The sequence below is a fragment of the Convolutriloba macropyga genome, chromosome 1 (genome assembly GCF_964194025.1).
Source record: "Convolutriloba macropyga chromosome 1, txConMacr16.3, whole genome shotgun sequence".
NCBI lineage: Eukaryota > Metazoa > Xenacoelomorpha > Acoela > Convolutidae > Convolutriloba > Convolutriloba macropyga.
The window spans coordinates 65,500,939-65,527,614 of NC_134468.1; the positions used below are offsets into that span (position 1 = coordinate 65,500,939).

A 26,676-nucleotide genomic window follows, 5' to 3' on the forward strand; every position below is an offset into this window, starting at 1 on the left:
AATTTTAATTTTTGATCGTGCCTTTGATTCCGTACCCCGTATGGATTCAGCTATCAACGTGATTTATCTATTTACCTACAATGTTCAGTGATATAAATGGAAAACTCAAAAATTCCGCGTATCGTGCATTGAATTCATCCTAGAAAAGAATTGTTTGCATATCTTTATGTGATGCGCTTTAGGTAACTTGATTTTGAAATTATAATTCAAGTCGTCGCAATAAAACAAACTGCAAAACAATTGATTTTATTCGAATTGAGAAGGTAAATAAGTACAAACTGGAGCATGAACTAATTCGATTTACAATTATACAGGAATAATGAAGTAATAGAAATGAAATTAGTCAAAGTAGATAAGTAGATTACACATTAGCTTCCGATACGTTTAGTTCAATTCCATTGCTGACAGGAATAGATGATCCAGCATCTGAGAGTTCGTCCAGCAACTTGGATGCGCTCTTCCTCTTCATAGAGGGCGTTCGTCTTAGACTGTTTCCTCTGGCCTTCACAGTTCTCCGCGATTCTTCCAGCTTTTCATGACAGAGTGCATTTAGAATGGCACAGCCGACGCAGTCTCCGCACACATTAACCAGTGTACGGAACCTGAAAAGACCATTCTGCATCTCACATGTTTCCAAACTACTAACACAACGTTCCAAGAATTGACAACAGCCAAATTAAAGGACAGTTTCACTGAAAACTACTTCAGTTAAAAATGGGGAACAAATATCCGCCAAGCATAAATCCCTCCCCCCACAAGTAACGTTGAAACATTTTTTTTGTTAATTTCTGATACTGCGGAAACTATTCGCGCACAACCCGTTAGATAGGCACTTTTTGAACTTTTCAGATGGAATTTCTTGTGTCAATGCGTGAAATTCACAAGTTTGAAAAAAGCTTACAAAATTCTGAAGAAAATTCAAATAATTAACGACCCAACACTAACATTTTGGATGCCATGAAGCATGAAACAGCTATGAGGAAATAATATCTTCAGCATTAAACATCTGTTCAGTTTTCAAGGCTGTCGATAGTTAATTGTCAATTGTTACTTTTGAATACTGAATTGGATTGAATGTTGGTTTATCTGATGCATCAGAATTGTTCTATGAAAGGCAAAAAAGAAGCAGCAAAGGGGACTCTACTACAGGCTGATGCCCAACAAGGTAGAGCCCAGTAGACCCAATAAGGAGAAACCAAAGACCTAGGGGGGGGGGGGGGGACTTGAAAAAGTGGACCTGTTACTATTAGCAGATACATTTTAGCTCAGAAGAACAATTAATAGTCCATCATTCTCAAAGACCCTTGCATTAGTGCTCAGAATCACGTTCTACATGACTCCAGTTATGTTTTACAGTTCGCGGTTTGCAAACATTCAGCCCCTCGGCAACTGAGAAGCGGCTACGGATTCACATCTTACTGCGTCTAATTGAAGACAATCTGTAGTAGACTGACGTGATATGTGCTGATTGATTAGAGAATTAAAGGCAAACTTAGAGATGACAGTGCAATCAGTCAACAGGACCAACCAACTAAGAAAGAGGTAAGCAATGAGAACTCACCTGTCAAGGAGCCAGTCGACAGAGTAGATGAGTGCAATTCTGTCAACCGGGAGTCCGACTGAGGTAAATACGAGGATGGTGGTGACCATGCCGGCTGCTGGAATGCTAGGGGCACCAACTGATGAGGCAATGCTGGCGAGGCTACAACACAACAAGCAAGGTAATAACTCAATAAACAACGTTAGTAACTTTTGCGCCGCTTCTAAGACCTAAAAGCCAGAAGAATAATTCCATGCAACTTCAGAGGATACCTTCAGAATTTCATCAAAGACATCCAAGAAATCCAAAAGAATCTGTCTTTCGCACAGACACAGACACCACAGATTACATGATTTCACACTTCGAAGCTATACATTTGTAAAATCATTTACCGAAGAGCTGCAGGAAGCAACAAAGGTTTGAAAAAAAATTAAATCCTCGGCAAAAAAACAACCGATTAACGACAGGCGAATTGCCCTCAAATGATTGGCAAGCGAATGACTTCGTCAGTCGCTAGCTACGGTTTGAAGCTTCATGACAGTTTCGATGAATCGCATACTTAGCGACTGTAAACCGATAGGCTAAGAGAACTTAATGACCTCCGCGCATAACCTGTTTATCCTGTTTTAAAGGACGAAAAGTTGGTCAAGCAAAAAAAAAATTGCATAAAAGACCAAGCACCAATATAATTGAAACAAACTTCGCTTGAGAGCAATTAGACACCCTACCTTACTTTTTGCGAGCACTGAGTAAAACTCATGCGCACCAGTGTTTCATTAATTGGCGAGAAAAGATGAAACAAAATGAGAATTCTGCAAAACCCAAGAGCAAAAAATATTTGCCTATTCAATATAAAAAACCTCGGTTCAAAATTAATACATATGAAGCAACAATAAACGCTCAAATCTTAATTTTAAACCCCTAACTATTCGTTCTAGCGAATTGTTGAAACAATGTTTTGCTGAATTTCATTGTTTATTTAGAACTTCACCCCGCAATAATTGGATAAATGCTCCAAACATTAACCGAGTAAAGTCGGAAAAAATGCTCTCGAACAACTGGCGAGGAAAACAATTTAGAAGGGGCATAGGCTGGAGAAACATCTATGGAGTAAAATCTTCGGGCTGGGGAGGGGTTCAACCCGCGACCTCTCGCCTGAGAGACGTGGAAACTCAGCTCTACGCCACATGAGCAAAATACGGTTTTTGCTCACAATCGGTTTTATTTCAGCAACAGACTTAATTTCTGAATGTGCACAATTCAAATCACTCAAATCAAAACGTCAAGCGTTAAAAAGTGACTCAATAAGTGAAACGGAAAGATAGTTCTAGAAGAAAGCGGCCAAGCAAAAATTTTGCATTAAGACACGTTTACATTAATTGGTTCAAACTTCGAGAGCAATTTAAAAAGACAGCGCTCCAATATAATTCAAATGCTTTATCTGTAAAAAAAGGAGGTCGCCTAAAAACTAACCATTGAGAGAGCTGATAGCGGCTATTAGAAATTCACTTAAAATTATGAAACAACTGGGATCCTGCAAAACTGTTTTACTGGGAATTTACAGATAAAACAAAATCCCGCGCTCCAGATTTTGCAACTCTGCCAGTAAAACACAATGGTAAAGGCTTTTTCGAAACAGAACCAGAAGCAGTTCTTGCCCCTATCTCTCAAAAAAGAGAACGATAACACTTAGAGACATTTTCAATTTGAAGTTCTCTCTCAAATCAATCATAGAATCGATTAAAAAAAAATACCTGCTAATGGTATCATAGCAGCTATCAACAAACGGACTAAGGACGGACAAATTTTACGAAGAATCGAGATACCTGTTAATGGTATCATATAAACGAACTGAATAACGTCGGACAAATTACTCTCGAATTATAGGCGGGGCAATTTAATTCATGGGCTGTAGCCTAGATAAATTGTTTATGAGCAAAATATATAACCTCCACAGTCCTAGCCTTATAGCCTTCAACACTGGGTTATAAGGCCCTGTATCAAACTAAAACCACTTTTGCCTTATCAACAAACTTAGGAGTCAGCGCAATTAAAATCACTCAAAAAAGAAGAAGTGTGAAAAGGTCACTTGAGAAGTCAAAGACTGTTCAAGAACAAAAGCAGAAAAACGGCCAAAGAAATTCTGCATGAAAAAGACCAACATGTTTCCAATAATTTTGTCGTTTGAGAGCAATTAATCAACATGAGAATTTGGTTGAAGAAGCTTATAATTAGAATTATATGCACTTATCTGATTTACTAAAACCGTCCACTCTGGAAAGTTTTAAAAACAGAGCGTTTTAATTGTTACCAGCATTAACCTACAGAAGACCCCAAAAGCAGCAAAATTGTTTGAGATGTGCTAAAAAACCAGAAACGTAGCTATCAAATTGACAGAAAACAGCTGCTCAAATGAAAGAAAACTTATCGCTGCTTATATTAGCTGCTCTCAATGACAATTTACCATCAATCAGAGTGACACTCACTCCCTTGACCTCGTTTCTCTTAATTGCAGTAAAAAGTCAATTTCAGATTCAGGAAGTCATTGAGTGAGTGAAGTCATGCGTTACCAAAAACTTAATCACGCGTATGAACATAAAACTTGCTCCAATAAGTGTGAGAAATGACTTATCGCACGCAATTTCATTTAAATTACATGAAGGAATGAACAAAAGGCAGAATGACATATGTTTGTGACAAAAATCTTGAAATAAAAAACATAACCAACTAACGTCGGGCGAGCAGTTGGATTCGTCAGTAGCTAGCCACGGTGATGGGCGTGGGGCTGATGGGGGCAACAGTGGGGGGCGGGTTTCTTCAACCTTTAAGAACCGCCAATCACACCGCAAGTATAAGTCTCCAAAACAGTTTCTGTGAATAGAAAATTTGGAGACTAGTGAGCTGAAAGGCTCTAAGAGCACTTAATGCCCGCTGTCTATCCCAGTTTTGAGGACAAAAAACAAATGGGTCAGACGAAAAATCGTTCAAGCAAAAAATCGCATAAAATGACCTACAGGACAAAATATAGTTCCTACAAACTTTGTTTGAGAGCAATTAAACAAGGCTAATAATAGCCCCAGCTTTGCTTTCGGTTATTAAACAGAAAATTATATCATTTATACTAAATTTTGCAATAAACTTTAATAACTCAAGGCGCAAAACTACTCGTTTTTTAACTCTGCTTACAGCTTTGGCATGCTCAAAATCCCCACTCCAACTGGACGTCAAAAAACCCAAATATGCAAATATATCATAAATTGACAGCGCCAAAAAACAAATGAAATTAATTGACTTGAAAGAAAATCAACAGAAGGACAATAAAACTGCTCATATATTAATGAACATAAACCGACTAATTTTGGAAGAATTGCTCTCGGACGACAGGCGGGTGGGAAAACATTTGATCCCACCGGGATTCGAACCATTCACCTCTCACTTCATTACCATATGCACTACCGACTGTGCTATATTGCCCTTACTTTTGCTCTGCTGCCACCAACTCTATATTAGCAACAAGCTTTACTTCGGAGTGAGAGCAATAGAGATCACTCAAAAATGAAGAACAAAAGAGGGAAAAAGCCACTTGAGAAGTCAAGGAATGTTCTAGAAGAAAAGCACAAAATGGTCAAGAATAAAATTTTTCATCAGAAAAGATCAACACGTTTGCAATAAAAACCGTCAAAAGAATTCTGCATGAAAAAGACTAACATGTTTCCAATAATTTCGTCGTTTGAGAGCAATTAAACAACAAGAGAATTTGGTTGAAGCAGCTTATAATAAGCATTATATGCACTTATCTGATTTACTAAAACCGTCCACTCTGGAAAGTTTTAAAAACAGAGCAATTCAATTGTTACCAGCATTAAGCACCAGAAGACCCCAAAAGGAGCAAAATTTTTTGAGATGTGCTAAAAAACTAAAAACGTAGCTATCAAATGACAGAAAACAGCTGCTCAAATGAAAGAAAACATATCGCTGCTTATAATAGCCGCTCTCAATGACAATTTACCATCAATCAGAGGGACACTCACTCACTTGACCTCATTTCTCTTAATTGCAGTAGAAAGTCAACTTCAGATTCAGGGAGTCAATATAGAAAAACACAATGGTAAAGGCTTTTTCGAAACAGAACCAGAAGCAGTTCTTGCCCCTATCTCTCAAAAAAGAACGATAACACTTAGAGACATTTTCAACTTGAAGTGCTGTCTCAAATCAACTATAGAATCGATTAAAAAAGAAAATACCTGCTAATGGTGTCATAGCAGCTATCAACAAACGGACTAAGGACGGACAAATTTTATGAAGAATCGAGATACCTGTTAATGGTATTATATAAACGAACTGAATAACGTCGGACAAATTACTCTCGAATTATAGGCGGGGCAATTTAATTCAAGGGCTGTAGCCTAGATAAATTGTTTATGTGCAAAATATACAACCTCCACAGTCCTATCCTTATAGCCTTCAACACAGGGCTATAAGGCTCTGTATCAAACTAAAACCACTTTTACCTTATCAATAAACTTCACTTACGAGTCAGCGCAATTAAAATCACTCAAAAATGATGGAGAAAGGTGAAAAGGTCGCTTGAGAAGTCAAGGAGTGTTCTAGAAGAAAAGCACTAAATGGTCACGAAAAAAATTTTTCATCAAAAAATATCAACACGTTTACAATAAAAATCGTCAAAACAATTCTGCATGAAAAAGACCAACATGTTTCAAATAATTTCGTCGTTTGAGAGAAATTAAACAACAAGAGAATTTGGTTGAAGAAGCTTATAATAAGCATTATGCACTTATCTGATTTACTAAAACCGTGCACTCTGGAGAGTTTTAAAAACAGAGCAATTCAATTGTTACCAGCATTAAGCAACAGAAGACCCCAAAAGGAGCAAAATTGTTTGAGATGTGCTAAAAAACTAAAAACGTAGCTATCAAATTGACAGAAAACAGCTGCTCAAGTGAAATAAAACTTATCGCTGCTTATATTAGCTGCTCTCAATGACAATTTACCATCAATCAGAGTGACACTCACTCACTTTACCTCATTTCTCTTAATTGCAGTAGAATGTCAACTTCAGATTCAGGAAGTCAATATAGGAAAACACAAAGGTAAAGGCTTTTTCGAAACAGAACCAGAAGCAGTTCTTGCCCCTATCTCTCAAAAAAGAGAACGATAACACTTAGAGACATTTTCAACTTGAAGTGCTGTCTCAAATCAACTATAGAATCGAATAAAAAAGAAAATACCTGCTAATGGTATCATAGCAGCTATCAACAAACAGAATAAGGACGGACAAATTTTATAAAGAATCGGGACAACTGCTAATGGTATCATATGAACGAACTGAATAGCGTCGGACAAATTGCCCTCGAATGATAGGCGGTGCAATTTAATTCAAGGGCTGTAGCCCAGATAAATTGTTTATGTGCAAATAAATACAACCTCCACAGTCCTAGCCTTATAGCCTTCAACACAGGGCTATAAGGCCCTGTATCAAATTAAAACCACTTTCAGCTTATCAACAAACTTTACTTAGGAGTCAACGCAATTAAAATCACTCAAAAAAGAAGAAGTGTGAAAAGGTCGCTTGAGAAATCGAACATTGTTCAAGAACAAAAGCATAAAAACGGTTGAAAAAATTCTGCATAAAAAAGACCAACATGTTTCCAATAATTTCGTCGTTGGAGAGCAATTAATCAACAAGAGAGTTTGGTTGAAGAAGCTTATAATTAGCATTATATGCACTTATCTGATTTACTAAAACCGTCCACTCCGGAAAGTTTTAAAAACAGAGCGTTTCAATTGTTACCAGCATTAACCTACAGAAGACCCCAAAAGCAGCAACATTGTTTGAGATGTGCTAAAAAACTAAAAACGTAGCTATCAAATTGACAGAAAACAGCTGCTCAAATGAAAGAATACTTGTCGTTGCTTAAATTAGCTGCTCTCAATGACAATTTACCATAAATCAGAGTGACACTCACTCACTTGACATCATTTCTCTTAATTGCAGTAAAAAGTCAACTTCAGATTCAGGAAGTCAATATTGAGTGAGTCAAGGCATGTTTTACAACAAGCTTTACTTCGGAGTGAGAGCAATAGAGATCAATCAAAACTGAAGAACAAAAGAGTGAAAAAGTAACTTGAGAAGTCAAAGAATGTTCTAGAAGAAAAGCACAATTGTCACGCAAAAAGTTTTCATCAAAAAAGATCAACACGTTTACAATAATTGCTATGAAAATCGTTGCAATTTGAAAAGATATATAGAAAGAACCTTCCCCATTGTCTCATTGTAGAACATTCTGACCGCAAACAGATTTTAGTTACCATAACCGACTAACGTCGGGCGAACTGCTCTCAAACGAGGGGCGATCAGTTTGCTTCGGTAGTAGGCAGCTGGGCTTAGGGACGCTAGTATTTAGGCGCGGGAGGGGTGGGGGTAGAATGACCGGAGTAGGGGTGGGTAGGGTAAGGATGGCTGGACGAGTGGGGGGGGGGGGTACCGACCACCCTCGAGAAGAGGGTGGACGAGGGAGCAGAAGAGGGGGGAAGAGAGGGGGTTGGTGAGCGAGAGGGCGGTGGGGAGTTAAAATATTTTAAGATTGAAAACTGCCGCTCACACCATGAAATTGTCTAACTCGAAATAATTTTGATGAATTGATTTATCAGAGACTAATAGGGCGCAACGCTCTAAGGGAGCTCCACAGCACGAACTGTCCCGCTTCGCTGCACATGCTTTGCTATTACAATTACACCCGCCTTTATATTTGCAACTAACTTAATTTCGAAAAGAGCAATTCAGATAACGCAAAAATAAAGAAACCGCGTGAAAAAGTTGCTAAAAAGTGAAAGAATGATCTAGAACAAAATCTCAAAAAACTAGTAGAGCAAAAAATTTGCATTAAAAAGATACAAAAATTATTCCGAACTTTGTTCGAGAGCAATTACCAACATAACCGACTAACATCGGGCTAATCGCTCTCAAACGACTGACGAGCGGTTGGCTTTGTCAGTAGCTAGCCAGGGTTTATTGAGGCTAGCTTTAGCTTGAGTCGACTCTGCCAACTTTTAGTTTTCTAGCCTTGTAAGTAAATAAATCAAATAAACTGATATTCTAAAAATTTGCAAAATATTGCAAAACTTGAAAGAAAAGCTTCCAGATTTCCCGGTAAGAAAGTTGAAAAGCGTCGTTGGCCAGTAATGATCGTTAAACTCGGAAAAGGACAATCAGAAATTTTGAAAACAATCGCAAACTTTAACAAAATCTTGCTAAAATTCAAGATAATAAACTCTTCGAAACATTTTCATTGTCTCAAGAGACTATCCAGCGTCTCTATTTCAAGCTTCAAATAGTTTCACTGGCTCAAAGATCCATAAACTTGGAACATGATAAAAATGCTCCGAAAATTTGAAAAACTAAATTTTATCAAAAAAATACTGAAGCTGGAGCCAAATATTGATAACCATTCCATTAACTCTAGAAACTATTCGGCAGCTCATCGCCAAGCCTTGGAGGAGGTCCCTGAGACCCTGGTACCGGGAAAAATGATCAAAAAATCAAAAAGATTCAAAAAACTTGAAAAAATTGCAAATGTTTTTTCGCTGATATTAAAATCTTGAAAAAAATTCCATTGCAGTTAGAATTTATGCAGTAACTTATAATCTAACCCCAGAGGAGGTAATGTGGCTCTTGACGCTGGAGAAACCAAAAAACTAACAAAAATTTTCAAAAAATTTGAAAATGCAAATTTTATCAAAAAAATTAATAAAATTTGTTATATTAAAAAATTGAAAGCAATTCCATGGCAAATAAAATCTTTCCAATAACTTATTATCAAACCCTTAAGGACGTTTTCTGGCCCCTGCGTCTGGGGGTGTGTTGCACCGGGGGCTGATGGGGGTGGGGCAATAGTAGGGTGGGGGGCAACAGCGCGTTGAGGGGTGGGGGACAATAGTGAGGGGGTCAACAGTGGGGGTGTCTTCAACCTCTAAGAACCGCCCTTCACACCATAAGTATAAGTCTCCAAAACAGTTTGAGCAGAAACAGAGCTGAAAAGCTCTAATAGCACTTAATGCTCGCTGGGCGCTACCTGTTTATCCCGGTTTTGAGGACGAAAAGTCAAAAGTGTCAGACAAAAAATCGGTCAAGCGAAAAATCGCATAAAAAAGACCGACAGTACTAATATAATTGCTACAGACTTTGTTTGAGAGCAATTAAAAATAATTGACCCATGTCGGGCGAATTGGGGTGGAGTGCAGAGGGGAGGGGTTCAAAATACCCCTCAGCATGAATTTATGTATCACTAACTGTTTTGTTGTATATCATAATAGGGCTTTAAGAGAGCTGCTCAGCCACTTAATGTCCTCCAGGCTTTAGCTGTTTATCCCGCTTGTGAAGACGAAAAATCAAAAGGGTTCGACAAAAAAAGGGCCAAGCGCAAAATGACATAAAAAAGACCACAGGACTAATATAATTGCTACAAACCTCGTTTGAGAGCAATTAAAAAACAAACGAATATCTAAATAGAAGCACCGCTTCATCATATTTTTTTCCAATTGTTCTCCAGTTGTCTGGGAATCAGTGATCTGAAAAATCATCCAATGCCATAATACCCAATTTTTCCCATTTCATCTTTTCGTTCAATAATCTCGTTCAAATGACATTCGCTATTGGAAACACATTTTATCTCTCTTAGGAGGATAATTTAATACTATGTTCTTGTCATACGTTCACATCAAGTCCCACGGGCCTCTGAGGCATGGCCAAATGAGCTAGTATTACATTTAAAACTTGGAAAACATAGCCGGCAGATTGCCGGAAAATAGCCGCGATAGACGCTCGTGGCCTTCCATGAATTGAAACACCTAAAGAAATAAGATTGACAGATCGACCACCAGTCCTTTAATAGACCACTAGACTTTTTGGGTTAGCTTCGGACTGTCAATTTTTTGATACATACGTCCTATAAGGAAAAAGCCCTTAAAGAGCTATTTCAAAATTGATATTCGAAATCAAAAACTCAAGACTAATAATCACGAATTAGGGCATATAAGATTGGCACTACTTAGATGCACACTATTAACTAGTAAATCTTCATAAAAAAATTAAAGTTCCATAAGTGAGTTCAGAAGTCATTTTTTTGAGCGAGGTAAGTCACGCAATTGACCTAAAAGCAGAAACATCACGTACATAAATTTTAACTGCAAAGCAATAGAAGTCACTGAAGTCAATTCCAAGAAGTCAATTCCAAGAAGTCAGGTCGTAAGAATCATTGACGGAGACGACGAATTAAAAAAACATAGCAGGACAAGTCCTGACGTACAATTCAAAGAACTTTCATTGACTAAACAGAAAAACCAGACCTAGAATGGACTAAGAGTGAATTGAGAAAACCATTTTTAAAAAATTCTGATAAAAAATAAGAAAAAACAGAAAATCAATGTGAAAATGCCGCATGTGAACAAAAAAACCACTAACGAGAAATGAAAATTTAATTCACACAAAAAACTATGCCTAGAATGAGCTTTGAATGGATTGGGAAAACCATTTAGAAAAAAATCCGATCCAAAAATCGAAAAAACAGTAAAAATCAGAGTGAAATTGCCGCATGTGAACAAAAAACCACTACCGAGAAACCAAATTTTTGTTCAAACACCATTTTCTCACTCTACTTTAAAATTAGAGCGAAAAAAATTCACGCCGCAAAACCACTCGCTTTTTCGCTCCATTTCCTGTTTCGGCGTGACCAAAATCACTACTCCAATTTGACTTCAAAAATCATGAAAATGTGTGAACAGATCTTAAAAAAAAGACAGCGCCCCAATACAATTCAAATTCTTTGAATTGTAAAAAACCACGATCTCCCCAATAACAGCCGCTATCGCTTCGCGGCTATTAAACAAACAATTACATGAATTTTCTCATATGCATTATTATGCTGAACAGTCTTTGTGATAAGTTCAAAAATGGAGTAAAATGTTGGGTACATTTTGGCACATTGAGTATTTTAGACGACAGCCAATTTTTAATAAGTGCCTCGAATTAACCCACCTCAACGTCAATTAACTTTAATGTTCTCTCCTAATCAGAAATCTCTTCATTATTACAGGTTCAAATTTCGTCACTGGAACAAATTGTCACTTATTTTTAGATCACCGTGATACACACCATATAGTGAAATAATCGGCAACTGTGAGGTCGAAGTTACTAAGGTGTGCAATGAAGACACATGCCATGGCCTCGTATAGAGCACCTCCGTCCATGTTGATGACACTCCCAAGGGGTAGCATCAGTCTGGTGATCACAGGGTCCACTCTCACCTCCCTCTCCAAACAGTGGAATGTGATGGGCAAGGTGGCACTGCTAGAACTGGTGCCAAATGCAGTCACTGCAGCCTAAACTCACAATCATTCAGCTCCAAAATTGTTACAGTTCTAATTGATCACGTTAATTTAGTTGTTGCAGCTGTGATGCAGAGCTTCTCTAAGCACATTTAATTATTGTTCTTTTGCGATTTTCAGCAGTACGCTTAGCTGGACAATTAGATTACATCGTATTATGGTTAGTAATTCCGCAAGCAATACTTGTACATTTCTGCATCGATGCTAAAATGCGATTTGGAGTAAATTTACCGACAGACTATCACACCGATAGATGACAAAATTTGATAATGGAGAACTCTTTTCCAAAATTAAACATACCCGGCAGATTGCCGGAAAATAGCCGCCGTTGATTCCAATAAGCATGATTGGGATTGAAAGAATAGAAGATATAGGAAAAAAAAGATTTTTATACAAAAACATTTTTTAAGTCCGATTTATTTTGATGGCATTTCGTAGTTGAACATACTTCTGTTTCTGAGAGAGAGGCTACAGGAGCTACTATCAATACCAATAAGCATTAGAGATGGTAACTAAGACTTATAGGAACGAAGTTCAAACAGCGGGCATTTAAAATTGGGCTTTATGGGTTTATCCCGTTTCTATTTCTGACTTCAATTTTTTATTCTGACTCTGTTCATTTTGAACTGCTTTGCTGAGCAACTGATGTTCAAATTCACTTTTAGCAGAATGAGAGAAGAGAGAAACTAGCCTAGAGAGGTCAAAAAGATTTCACGCAAAATGCTGAAAAAGCGGCAAAATGGTAAAGCGAAAAAAAGTTCGACGAAGAAAAAAAAACATAGCAGGACAAATCCTGACGTACAATTCAAAGAATTTTCATTGACTAAACAAAAAATTAGACCCAGAAAGGACTACGAATGGATTGGAAAAACCATTTAGAAAAAAAATCCGATCCAAAATTTCGAAAAAACAGAAAAAATCAAAGCGAAATTGCCGCATGTGAACAATAAACCACTAGCGAGAAAGCGAATTTTTGTTCAAACACCGTTTTCTCTCTACTTTAAAATTAGAGCGAAAAAATTTCATGCCGCCAAAACCACTCGCTTTTTCGCTCCACTTCCTGTTTCGGCGTGACCAAAATCACTACTCCAATTTGACTTCAAAAATCATGAAAATGTGTGAACAGATCTCAAAAAAAAGACAGCGCCCCAATACAATTCAAATTCTTTGAATTGTAAAAAACATAGCCGGAAGAATTCCGGAAACGACTCTAAGTAAAAATCCATCTAAACGCCATCCAACTACCCATCAAACAAAACGTGACCTCACTAATTTATGATAATCTTGAAACAAAATCATGAAACAAAAAAGTAAAAACAATAAAATCAAATCTGTTAAAATATGATAAAAATCTGATCAAATTTTGTTATAAATTGAAATCGCGAAAAAAATTATCTCCGCCAAAATAACTTTATCAAACCAACTAGTACTTACAAAAACCACTGTGATTTTTGAAAAAATACTTTAGGCTAAATTATGAAAAAAAAGCTCTTACAAACAACTTTCACTGAAAAAATGGAAAAAGTTACAAATTTTTTTAGAATTTCCAAAATCATACAAATCCAAAGAAAAATTCTCTTCAGCCACTAGGGTATCAAGAAGCAAAAAGTCGCTACAGAGCAATGTTCAAAAGCTCAAAAAACAGTCAATTTAAAATTTTGCATTAAAAAGATAAACAATTACAAAAATTGTTTCAAACTTTTTTCAAGAGGAATTACAAACACAACTGACTTGGGGTGGAGTGCCAGACCCATTAGCATTAAACCTAGGAAATAGAACAAGAAAAGCAAAGTTATGCGATGGACATAAACTCCCTATGAAAGTCAAATTGGCCACTCGCAAAGATCCCATATGAAAGATTATATGCTATCATAATTGCGCCTATGAACTTGGAGATAGTTCGTATACAATTCACTGGAGATCAATTTAGCATTCCGAAACCGTTCGAATTGAAAAGATATTGCGTTCAAGGAGCACGTTCAGGAACATTCATATCGTAGAGCTATGTTGAAAGCATTGAAGAATAACTAACTTTTGATATGTGTTTGTAGAAAGCGAGTGGATTCTTTCGCACAACAAATAAGTAGAGGCCGGTGAGGACCACGAACAAGTGTATTGAAAGACCAATGAGTACCACACCACAGAACACAACCAAGATAGTGGCCAAGTCACCTAGCTCTTTAGCCTGCAGAATATTCCCAACGATCAGGGAGAAGATTCCAACAGGAGTCACCCTTAAACGTGCGAATGTAAATTGTTTCACAAGATAGGAATAGGTCAGACTATAGTATTTCAATACAAACTTGAACAGCCAGCATTATATCACAGACGTATTGAAAACAAAACCCTAGCATTATACTGTGAGTGGCACAGAAAATTCTACATACGTATTTGACAGCATACTATGTACCATATCAGTGGGGAGGCCATTTCAGAAACACTTGTCGTGGTACATGAAAGAAAAACGGCAACAGGTTCGAGAAAGTGGGGGAAAGTTTTTGGTTAAATTCGAAGTGCTAACTATTAAGTTTGTTTGAAGATAATAGTTAGAGCTAAAAAAACATCAAGTCAAAAAACTCGATCATCATTACTGTGCAAACAGTATATTTTATCCAGTAAATTCACTAAAAATTCTCAGTGATATCGACGACCACGTTTTAACATTAGAGTTGTCAGCAGCATGGGTTGTCAACCGTGAAAGCGGGCGAAAAGTCGATTTGCATAAAAAATGTGGAAATATGCCGCAGATTTATCTACGAGGCCCATTTTTGTGCAAACGTTGGCAACATTGATCCCGTCTTGTTACAGTTGCCCAAGCTAACCGTTACTGTTGTCTACGCCATCACTGTTGTACATATTAACAGTATCTGATTTCTGCGAAAGTTAACAGAGTGTCAATTCTACCAAAATTAGGGAAAGCCCAATTGGTGAGTAATAGCTGAAAACTAGCTCACAATTTTAATTGGGGATTAAGAAGACAATTAGAAGTTTTGCAACACTCATTGAAATGCTCACAAAAACAATTAAGTCTCTAAAATGGGGCTCTGGTATGTGGACAAAGACAGTTCCAACAACCTATCGGATATCAATAAAAATTACTCATTTGCCTACCGCTCAAAAACCTCCTTAGTTTGTTTCTTATTTGACTAACAAAAATTTATTTGGTTTTAACAACCAGGATTTTTGTTGAATTTCGAAAGCTTGTTAACTAGTAGCTTTAGAACGTAATTTTATTGTAAATGATGAGAAATCGTCGTTTGGGGCCTGTCATCTAAGCAGCATACAAAAACATACCCGGCAGATTACCGAAAAATAGTCGCCGTTGATTCCCATGACAAAGATTTGGATTCAAGGAAGAGAAAAAACTTGTGAAAAAATGATTTTTGTACCAACAATTTTAAAATGCAAACTGTTTTGTTGTCATTTTGAGCTGCACATTTTCCCATTTCGTAATAAGACCACACAGCTGCTAGGATCAATGCCAATAAGCATTAGAGCTGGAAACAAAGAACAAATTTCGAGTGACAGGTATCTAAAATTTGGCTTCATGTGTTTCTCCCGTTTCTAATTCTGACTTCGCTTTTTGATACTGACTCTGTTCATTTTGAACTGCTTTGCTGAGAAACTGCTGTCTAAAACCACTTTAAGCAGAATAATAGAAGAGTGGAATTAGCCTCGAGAAGTCAAAAAGATTTCACGCAAAATGTTGAACAAGCTGTGAACTAAGGTAAAGCGGAAAATTTTTATTCGACGATGAAAAAAAAACATAGCAGGAAAAGTCCTGACGTGCAATTCAAAGAATTTTCATTGACTAAACAAAAAACTAGACCTGGAACGGACTATGAGTGAATTGGGAAAACAATTTCCAAAAAAACATATCCGGCAGATTGCCGGAAAATAGCCGCCGTCGATTCCGATAACCACGATTGTGATTGCAAGAGAAATAACGAAAAAAAAAATGATTTTTGTAGAAAAGCAATTTTAAAGTGCAAACTATTTTGATGTCACTTTGTAGTTGAACATACTCCTGCTGCATAGTGAGACGATACAGGAGCTAGCATCAATACCAATAACTATTAGAGATTGTAAATAAGACTTATAAGGACTGATTTCGAGAAACGGGCATCTAAAACTGGTGAACGCAAAGTAAGCCGACATAAAAGCAAGCCGAAAGTTATGTAATAGTTATGTAATCTGTCAGATATAATACATTGTTAACCGTTACAGTCAACACTGCGTATAGTATTATAGTGCATAATGTATTCCCATGCACCAAAGAAACAAAAATTTGTCAATTTTTAGACATCTAGTGGGTACGGGCCTCAGCAGACTGCTGTCCATGGCCATGCCTCTCATCCGCTGTGGGATGTAATCAGGAAACCGCGGGCCGATTATCGCGGCGAAGCCAACGGCCTGCCATGGGCAACTTGAAACACAGGTATCACAAAATTTTTCAACTTACTTGACCTGATTTTCAAAATTCGGCTTGCTTGCCTATCGGCTTGCTTGACCACCACCCCTAAAACTGGTTTCTGAGTTTATCTCGTTTCTAATTCTGATTTCGTTTTTGTTGCTTACTATGTTCATTTTGAATTGCTTTGCTGCGCAACAGCTGTCTAAAAGCACTTTGAGCAGAATGAGAGAAGAGTGAAACTAGCCTAGAGAAGTCGAAAACATTTCACGCAAAATATGTGAACAAGCTGTGAACTAAGGTAACGCTAAACATTTTTATTCGACAAAGTTAGAAAAAAACAGGAGCGCTATAATAGCCGGCTGAGAAGCTGAAGCGGCTATTAACCAGATTTAAAAAAAACAAAAAAACAGAAAATCAATGTCAAAATGCAGCTTGGGAGAACAGAAAACCACTAGCGACAGATGTAAATTTGATTCTAACAAAAAACAAGGCGTAGAATGAACTATGAATGGATTGGGAAAACCATTTAGAAAACAGCCTATCCAAAAAAAAACGAAAAACAGTAAAAAGCAAGGTGAAATTGCCGCATGTGAAAAAAACCACTAGCGAGAAAGCGAATTTTGTTCAAACACCGTTTTCTCTCTACTTTAAAATTAGAGCGAAAAAACTTTACGCCAAAAACCACTCGCTTTTTCGCTGCATTTCCTGTTTCGGCATCACCAAGATCACCACTCCAATGTGACTTCAAAACTCATGAAAATGTGTGAACAGATCTTCAAAAAGAATGAAGACAGCTCCCCAATACAATTCAAATTCTTTGAACAGTGAAAAAAATAGGAGCGCTATAATAGCCGGCTGAGAAGCTGAGGCGTCTATTAATTAGAACAATCCATAAACTTTTTCAAAAATGATTTTGATATTTTCACAACGAACGATTTCTCCTCCGAAAAAAAAAAAATCAAAGAGCCAGCAACGGTGGGTTCAAATGAATAGTACTTATTTCTCAATAGGCCCAAGACGAAGCAAATGGTCAAAATAAGTATCATAAAAAATTTGACCAATGAAACAAAAATAAGCCAAAAAGTTGTTTGTAAACTCCTAAAGTTTCGGCGATTCGCATACTTAGCGACTAAAAAGCCGAAAGGCTCTAACAGAACTTACGGTCCTCCGTGCGCTATCCATTTATTCCATTTTTGAGGACGAAAAGTCGAAAGCGTCAGACTTCGTTTCAGAGCGATTAGAAACTTGATTCGCACTAGGAACAACAACTGTTTAGTGACACTGGATAGTCAAACTGTTGTTGTTACTCGACTACTAATGTTAGAGTTTGATATTCTATTTTGGCATAATTTACATCGCTGTCGTTCAAAAAGTTCTCAAAATCGTTAAAATTTTAGTAAATTAATTTACATAAATACTTAAAAGCATAAGCCCAATCACTGAACTGTGAGGTACTTCTAAATAAATTGTTTTTGTTGATAATTTTTGTTCAAAATAGTGATGATAATATGATAGTGATATAAATGATATGAAACATACCCGGCAGATTGCCGGAAAATAGCCGCCGTTGATTCCAATAAGCATGATTGGGATTGAAAGAATAGAAGATATTGAAAAAAAAAAGATTTTTGCACAAAACATTTTTTAAGTCCGATTTATTTTGATGGCATTTCGTAGTTGAACATAACGTACTTCTGTTTCTTAGAGAGAGGCTACAGGGGCTACTATCAATACCAATAAGCATTAGAGATGGAAACTAAGACTTATAGGAACGACGTTCAAAAAGCGGGCATCTAAAATAGGGCTTTATGGGTTTATCCCTTTCTATTTCTGACTTCAATTTTTTATACTGACTCTGTTCATTTTGAATTGCTTTGCTGAGCAACTGATGTTCAAATTCACTTTAAGCAGAATGAGAGAAGAGAGAAACTAGCCTACAGAAGTCAAAAAGATTTCACGCAAAATGTCGAAAAAGCGGCAAAATGTTAAAGCGAAAAAAAGTTCGACGAAGTAAAAAAACATAGCAGGACAAGTCCTGACGTACAATTCAAAGAATTTTCATTGAGAAAAAAGAAAAACTAGACCTAGAATGGACTATGAGTGAATTGAGAAAACCATTTTAAAAAAATCAGATCAAAAAATAAAAAAAACAAAAAATCAATGTCAAAATGCCGCATATGAACGAAAAAACCACTATCGAGAAATGAAATTTTAATTCAAACAAAAAACTAGGCCTAGAATGAGCTGTGAATGGATTGGGAAAACCATTTAGATAAAAATCCTATCCAAAAATCGAAAAAACAGTAAAAATCAGAGTGAAATTGCCGCATGTGAACAAAAAACCACTACCGAGAAACCGAGTTTTTGTTCAAACACCATTTTCGCACTCTACTTTAAAATTAGAGCGAAAAAAATTCACGCCGCAAAACCACTCGCTTTTTCGCTCCATTTCCTGCTTCGGAGTGACCAAAATCACTACTCCAATTTAACTTCAAAAATCATGAAAATGTGTGAACAGATCTTAAAAAAAAAGACAGCGCCCCAATACAAATCAAATTCTTTGAATTGTAAAAAAAATAGGAGGGCTATAATAGCCAGCTGAGAAGATGAGGGCGGCTATTAATAATATGATAATGACGGCTGAATCTCTCAACCACAAAATCAGCAGTATAAAAGCCGCCAAATGAGATAAACATACTCGGCAGATTGCCGGAAAATAGCCGCCGTTGATTCCAAAAAGCATGATTGGGATTGAAATAACAGAAGATATTGAAAAAAGAAAGATTTCTGTACAAAAACATTTTTTAAGTCCGATTTATTTTGATGGCATTTCGTAGTTGAACATACTTCTGTTTCTTAGAGAGAGGCTACAGGGGCTACTATCAATAACAATAAGCATTAGAGAGAGGTAACTAATACTTATAGGACCGACGTTCAAATAGCGGGCATCTAAAATTGGGCTTTATGGGTTTATCCCGTTTCTATTTCTGACTTCAATTTTTTATACTGACTCTGTTCATTTTGAATTGCTTTGCTGAGCAACTGATGTTCAAAATCACTTTTAGCAGAATGAGAGAAGAGAGAAACTAGCCTAGAGAAGTCAAAAAGATTTCACGCAAAATGTTGAAAAGGCGGCAAAATGAGGTAAAGCGAAACATTTTTTTATTCGACGAAGTAAAAAAAAAAAATAGGAGCGCTATAATAGCCGGCTGAGAAGATGAGGGCGGCTATTAAAAATTAACGAAATATTTCATTAGATCCAAGGCAATTTCTAAGTGCGTCAAACGAGCTCAGTGCGTCAATTTCGTTCAGTGCACCAAACAAGCTCATATCTTGAACCTCAGCCAAGTTGACTCTCGATAAGTTTTTTTTAACAACAGTGAGCAAAGTTGAAAACCTTGTCAGCTCTTATCCTTTAATTTATGTGCAGAATCTGACACTGATTAGCTCGGCCTGGACGCAAATGAAAGAGATTCCAACAGATCTGGACGAGATTTCTAACCGAGTAAGTTCCTTCGTTGAACAGACTACCGATGGGTGACCTCATCTGGCTTCTGCAGGACTTCAACGCAAGAGGAATCTGGCCGCCGACAGGATTCATATGGACTTCATAGGATTCGACAATAGCTAAGTCGTGCGAGTTTTGCTTGAGTTAAATTAAGTAGCCTGTTGGAAAATGCATGCATGTTTGACCTCAAATCCAGTGACAGGATTAGGATAATCGGGATTCGAGGACGCTAATGCTTATGATTAACTTATCGCTACTTTAGATTTAGCGCCATAAAGTAAGTTCGAGTTTTTGCCATAAGGTCGTAAAATGAAGTCATGATGATGGAATTATGAAGCCCGAAATGTTTCCTCTTGAAGTGCGCAACTTTTGTCGAAATCAAATAAGTGCAACCAAATGAAATTGAAACTTAATAGATACAAAACAGATAACCCAATCTCGCTCATTGGACAAAGTTTCAATTTCCTTTGGTTATACTTAATTGGTTTCAACGAAACTTTACATCATTTTGGGAAGAAATTAAACCTAATTTACGGCGGTAAGTCAGCAGTCAGGAAAAAATTTAGCATTAACAAAAAGCGCGCCGTTTCTCTAGGAATATAGAGATAACTTGCGAGGTACTATAAAAACTTTGATTCGTCATTAAAGTGTTTAATACAACCAGAGCACTTATCATGTTACTATCCTAGAACATCAAACCAGAAACAGGAATAAATTAGACCCATTATCAAATTAATCAAAAAGCGAGATGTGGAATTAGTTAGTGTATTAAGCCTTTAATCTGGTCAGAAAACTAGCGGGATTGCTGAACACAAAAGACGAGGATCCTGAAAGGTAAATTTGAGTGTCTCGGCAATTTTGCAGTTTCGAAACTCACCACATGAACGAGGTAACCATTGCAAGGACGACACGACTGATGGTGTGAATTGTGCTGATTATGTGTTCGCATTCGTCTTGCATCCTCAAAAGAGTCAGAGCAAACAGCACTGAGAACACTATGAGGCCTGAGCAAACAAATATACAAAACCAGTAAAGACATCAATGTTACTGATGCGCAAAATTTATTATTATGATGAGCAATGTAAAGATGAGCAAAATTTAATATTTTTGGTTTTAATTTTCTATCCATTAAAACTATCATTTAAACATAGCAGGCAAGTTGCCGAAAAATAGCCACCGTTGACCCGTTTGACGCACATTGGGATTGAATCAGGAAAAAAAATAAGAGATAGAAATCGACAGAAGTGTCACAAAGTGTTCTTAGTTGGTGTGTAAATTCTGCATATTCGGTTCCATTTTAAAATTTCACTTAATTCGGCTTCTAAACTGAAGGCTTTTAAGCATACTACTAATGCCAGCTGGCAATCGCTTTAATGAACTTTGATAACCTAATGCATTATGGCCGGGCTTTATATGTTTATCCCGTTTCTTTTGATTTTTGCTCTTTTGACTTTGACCGTATTCACTACATTACGTCATTCAATACGTGAAAGAATTTCAAATCCATTCAGTTGAAACATTTAGTGAAGTAAGTCAGAAGTCAAGCATGAAAATTGTGACTTATACAAAACGAAGAACGCGATCAAAGGTAAAGCAAATTAACATAGCAGGAAGTCCTGACGTACAATTCAAAGAATTTTCATTAACTTAACCAAAACTAGACCTAGAACGGACTGTGTGAATTGGGAAAACCATTTCAAAAACAATAAGATAAAAATTAAAAAACTAAAAATCAATGTCAAAATGCCGCATGTGAACGCAAAACCACTAGCGAGAAAGAGAAAACAAAAACCTAGGCCTGGAAAAAACTATGAATGGATTGGGAAACCATTTAAAAAATCCAATCCAAAAAATCGACAAAACATCAAAGTGAAACATCGAAGACACAAAAAATCGAAGTGAAACTGCCGCATGTAAACCAAAAAAACCACAAGCGAGAAAGAGAATTTTTGTTCAAGCAGTTTTTTCATTCTACTTTAAAATAAGAGCGAAAAAATGTCACGCCGCAAAATACTCGCTTTTCCACTCCACTTCCTGTTTCGGCGTGACCAAAATCACAACTCCAATTTGACTTCAAAAACTATGAAAATGTGTAAAGACAGGGCCCCAATACAACTCAATTTCTTTGAATTGTAAGAAACAGGAGAGCGCCTGAATAATAGCTGTTGAGAGGCTAAAGGCGGCTATTAAACATGCCCACAAACCACCTGTACTTTAAAAGGGCAATGACGCGTTGAAAAGAAATCAAAGGTTAGAGAGAAAACATTAAATATGAACATGGAGCAACAACAAAACGGCCCGGTTTAAATTTCATGAATATCAATCAGAAAATTTGGAGAAAAAACTATTTCAATAAAGCGGAGCGGAACAATTAACATTACGGAGCCTAAATTCGACCACGAGTCAAATAATTTCTTTACACATAGAATCGATCAGTAAATGTTCATTCAGAACAAAGCTTTTTAGCAGACTGAAACGACCGATTTTCACTCCAACGCCAAAACTTCAGGCTGCCAAATGCACGGTTTTCGGACAACGGGAAATTGTTTAAACAATTAATAGAGACAGCTCCCCTTAATTGCCCACATCTACAGATCTCAAAAGCGAAAATTTTAAAAAACTTGATTTTCACCATTTGTGCTGTCTGAAACAGTACAATGAACTACCTGGGTTATGGATAGTTGAAATGTATTTCAGTTAGAGTGAGATATACGTTCTCGTTAACTCCTCCAATAAATTGAGAGTTAGTCACGTCAAATCTGATCAACATATTATTCAATCGAATTAACAAAACGACTATGACCAAGAACGAACAAATAGCTGAATTGAATTAAAGGGAGCGTGAACAAAAAGTTGGTACAAAACTTTTCAGAAAACCAAAGAACCAAGAAATTACCACCAATAGCTTGCTCAGGTAGCACAGTTATTAACATAAAAAAGTAGTTGAAAATTTTGATGAAATAATGAAAAAAACATGTCACTTCATTGAGATTTAGCTAACAATCTGAATGCCCAAAGCAACGGTTCATTAAAAATCAAAGATCATAAAAACCTCAAGTTCCAAATAATTTTCGAAACAATCAAAAAAAGAAGCTAGACAATAAACGGACTAAACATCGGTTGCCAAAAATAACAGCAATAGCTTTAAAGGCTTGCAGTCTCAAATGCGCAGCAGGTCAATTAAATTACGGAGCCTAAATTCGACCACTAGTCAAATAATTTCTTTACAAATATAGAATCCATCAGTGAACGTTTATTTAGAACGAAGTTTTGTAGCACACTTAAACGACCGATTTTCATTTCAACGCAAAATATTCAAGCTGCGAAATGCACGGTTTGCGGACAACGGGAAACTGTTTTTATAATTAATAGAGACAGCTCCACAATTGCACACATCTACAGATCTCAAAATCGAAATTTTTATTTAAAACGCTGAGGATTACCATTTGTACTGTCTGAAACAGTACAAAAAACTGCCTGGGTTATGGATAATTGAACTGTATTTCAGTTAGAGTGATATACGTTCTCCTTAACTCCTCCAACAAATTGAGAGTGAATCACGTCAAATCTGATCAACACATTTTTCAATCGAATTAACAAAACGACTCTGACTAGGAATGAAAAAATAGCTGATTTGAATTGAAGGGAGCGGGAACAGGAAGTAGGTACAAAACTTTTCAGAAAGCCAAAGAACCAAGAAGTTACCACAAATAGCTTGCTCAGGTAGCGCAGTTTTTAACAAAAAAACCAGTTAAAACTTTTGATGAAATAATGAAAAAAAAACATGTCACCTCAATGAGATTTAGTTAACAATCTGAATGCCCAAAGCAACGGTTCATTAAAAACCGAAGATTAGAAAAACCTCAAGTTCCAAATAATTTTCGAAACAATCATAGAGGCTAGAGAATTAACGGTTTGCGGACAACGGGAAACTGTTTTTATAATTAATAGAGACAGCTCCACAATTGCACACATCTACAGATCTCAAAATCGAAATTTTTATTTAAAACGCTGAGGGTTACCATTTGTACTGTCTGAAACAGTACAAAAAACTGCCTGGGTTATGGATAATTGAACTGTATTTCAGTTAGAGTGATATACGTTCTCCTTAACTCCTCCAACAAATTGAGAGTGAATCACGTCAAATCTGATCAACACATTTTTCAATCGAATTAACAAAACGACTCTGACTAGGAATGAAAAAATAGCTGATTTGAATTGAAGGGAGCGGGAACAGGAAGTAGGTACAAAACTTTTCAGAAAGCCAAAGAACCAAGAAGTTACCACAAATAGCTTGCTCAGGTAGCGCAGTTTTTAACAAAAAAACCAGTTAAAACTTTTGATGAAATAATGAAAAAAAACATGTCACCTCAATGAGATTTAGTTAACAATCTGATGAAATAATGAAAAAATGAAAAAACTTTTGATGAAATAATGAAAAAAAACATGTCACCTCAATGAGATTTAGTTAACAATCTGAATGCCCAAAGCAACGGTTCATTAAAAACCGAAGATTAGAAAAACCTCAAGTTCCAAATAATTTTCGAAACAATCATAGAGGCTAGAGAATTAACGAGACTAAAGATCGGTTGCCAAAAATGACAGATATAGCTTTAAAGGCTGGCAGTTTCAAAATGAGCAGCAGGTCAATTAAATTACGGAGCCTAAATTCGACCACGAATCAAAAAATTTCTTTACAAATATAGAATCGATCAGTAAACGTATATTTAGAACAAAGTTTTGTAGTACACTGAAACGACCAATTTTCACTCCAACGCCAAAATTTCAAGCTGCGAAATAAACCGTTTTCTAACAACGGGAAACTGTTTAAATAAATAAGAGACAGATCCCCATAATTGCACACATCTAGAGATCTCAAAATCAAAATTCTTAATTTAAAAAGCTGAGTTTTACCATTTGTGCTGTCTGAAACAGTACAAAAAACTGCCTGGGTTATGGATAGTTGAACTGTGTTTCAGTTAGAGTGAGATAAACGTTCTCCTTAACTCCTCCATATTTAGATTGAGTCACGTCAAATCTGATCAACATATTATTCAATCGAATTAACAAAACGACTATGACTAGGAATGAAAAATAGCTGATTTGAATGGAAGGGAGCGTGAACAAGAAGTTGGTACAGAACTTTTCAGAAAACCAAAGAACCAGAAAGTTACCACCAATAGCTGGTTCAGGTAGCGCAGTTATTAAGATAAGAAACTAGTTAAAACTTTTGACGAAATAATGAAAAAAAACATGTCACTTCATTGAGATTTAGTTAACAATCCGAATGCCCAAAGCAACGGTTCATTAAAAACCAAAGATTCGAAAAACCTCAAGTTCCAAATTAGTTTCGAAACAATCAAATAGGCTTGAGATTTAACGAGATTAAACATCGGTTGCCAAAAAAACAGCAATGGATTTACAGGCTTGCAGTCTCAAAAAACCAATGAACATAGCTGGCAGATTGCCAGAAAATAGACGCAATAGCTTCGTAGATCTGCAGTCTCAAAAAGATAGTAAAAAAAACAGACCAATAAACAACTTTATTAAATGCTGAGATGTTAAATTTTGATTAAGAATCTGTTTAACTTTTTGCTGCTTCTATTAGTTGCTCTCAATAAGAATTTACCCTCAATCAGAGTGATACGCATTCACTTGACATTATCTCTTTGAATGAATGTAAAAAAGTCAAACTTCAGAATGTGGGAATTAATTTTAAGGGAGTGAAGTCACGAGTTACCAAAACCTTAATCACGCGAATGCACAAAAAACTCGCTCCACTAAGAGTTAAAAATGACGTCACGCACGCAATTCCGTTGAAATTGCATGAACTAATGAACATTTCGTAACAGAAGTCTTGACGAAATAAACCAAGAGAAGGCCAATAACAGCCCCAGCTATCACTTGGCGGCTATTAAACAGAAGATTATATCAGTCTTTTTACTAAAAGTTGCAATAATTTTTTAATGATTGAGGTTTACTGTACTGCAAAAGTATCCTCAATCAATCTTAAACTATAGTGTTTTATCCTTAATTGACGCAAATAATTCAAATTAAAACCAATAGAGAAAGGAAAATTATTTTAGAGTGATGTTACTCATTAGTGACAAGAAATTATTGTGTAAACAGAAAAGTACAAAAACGTCAAATTGCCGTACGTAAACAAATTACTACCACAAAAAACTATTTGACTAAACAACGTTTTCTCAATCTACATTAGAGAAAAAATTCATGGAGCAGAATAATTCCTATTTAAAATTCTTAAAACACTCACGTGCACATTTTAAAATGCCGAAAGTCTGCAGTGCCAGAAGTTAAATTGCCAGAAGTTGCTGCTTAGCCAGAAGTTAACATCCGTTGACTTTTGTCATTTTAAACGTGCGCGTTTCGTGTTTTAAGCATGGTTAAGTGACTCTGCAGAAGTCACTTTGAAATTCTGACTTAAAATCTCGAACCGCTTCGCGGTTCTCGATAAACGCCAGAAGTTTTTAGTGACTTCAAGCAGAGTCACTTAATCATTACTTACTGCTTTGGCATGTTGAGGATCCCTGCTCCAATTGGACTTCAAAAATCAAAATACAAATCTTAAAACGACAGCGCAACAATAAAACTGGAATTATTTGACTTAAAACAAAATCAAGAGGACAATAAAAGCTCTGCGCAGCTATTAATTAAAAGCTATATAAAAACAATCTGCCCATTGTCTCATCGTAGATCATTCTGACGGGAAACAGATTGTAGTTACAATCATTTGCCTTTGTTTAGGGGTGAATAGCTTCTTTGCAGCATGTTAATAAATAATTTTAGTCG

At 36.5% G+C, this 26,676-nt stretch overlaps 1 protein-coding gene across 3 annotated transcripts in view; it reads right to left on the reverse strand.

Moving 5' to 3' along the window:
• Positions 1-225: 225 nt before the first annotated feature.
• The window catches only part of LOC142341713 (excitatory amino acid transporter-like), a 45,547-nt gene continuing 19,096 nt past the window's right edge, over positions 226-26,676 (reverse strand). For all 3 annotated transcript variants that reach the window (XM_075392893.1, XM_075392877.1, XM_075392885.1), the window contains exons 7-11: positions 20,744-20,870; positions 13,977-14,178; positions 11,712-11,938; positions 1,562-1,702; positions 226-602 (exon numbers count right to left, since the gene is read on the reverse strand). In XM_075392893.1, the coding sequence (XP_075249008.1) occupies positions 362-602; positions 1,562-1,702; positions 11,712-11,938; positions 13,977-14,178; positions 20,744-20,870 (938 nt within the window). In that variant the 3' untranslated portion in view covers positions 226-361. The remainder of the gene's footprint in view (positions 603-1,561; positions 1,703-11,711; positions 11,939-13,976; positions 14,179-20,743; positions 20,871-26,676) is intronic.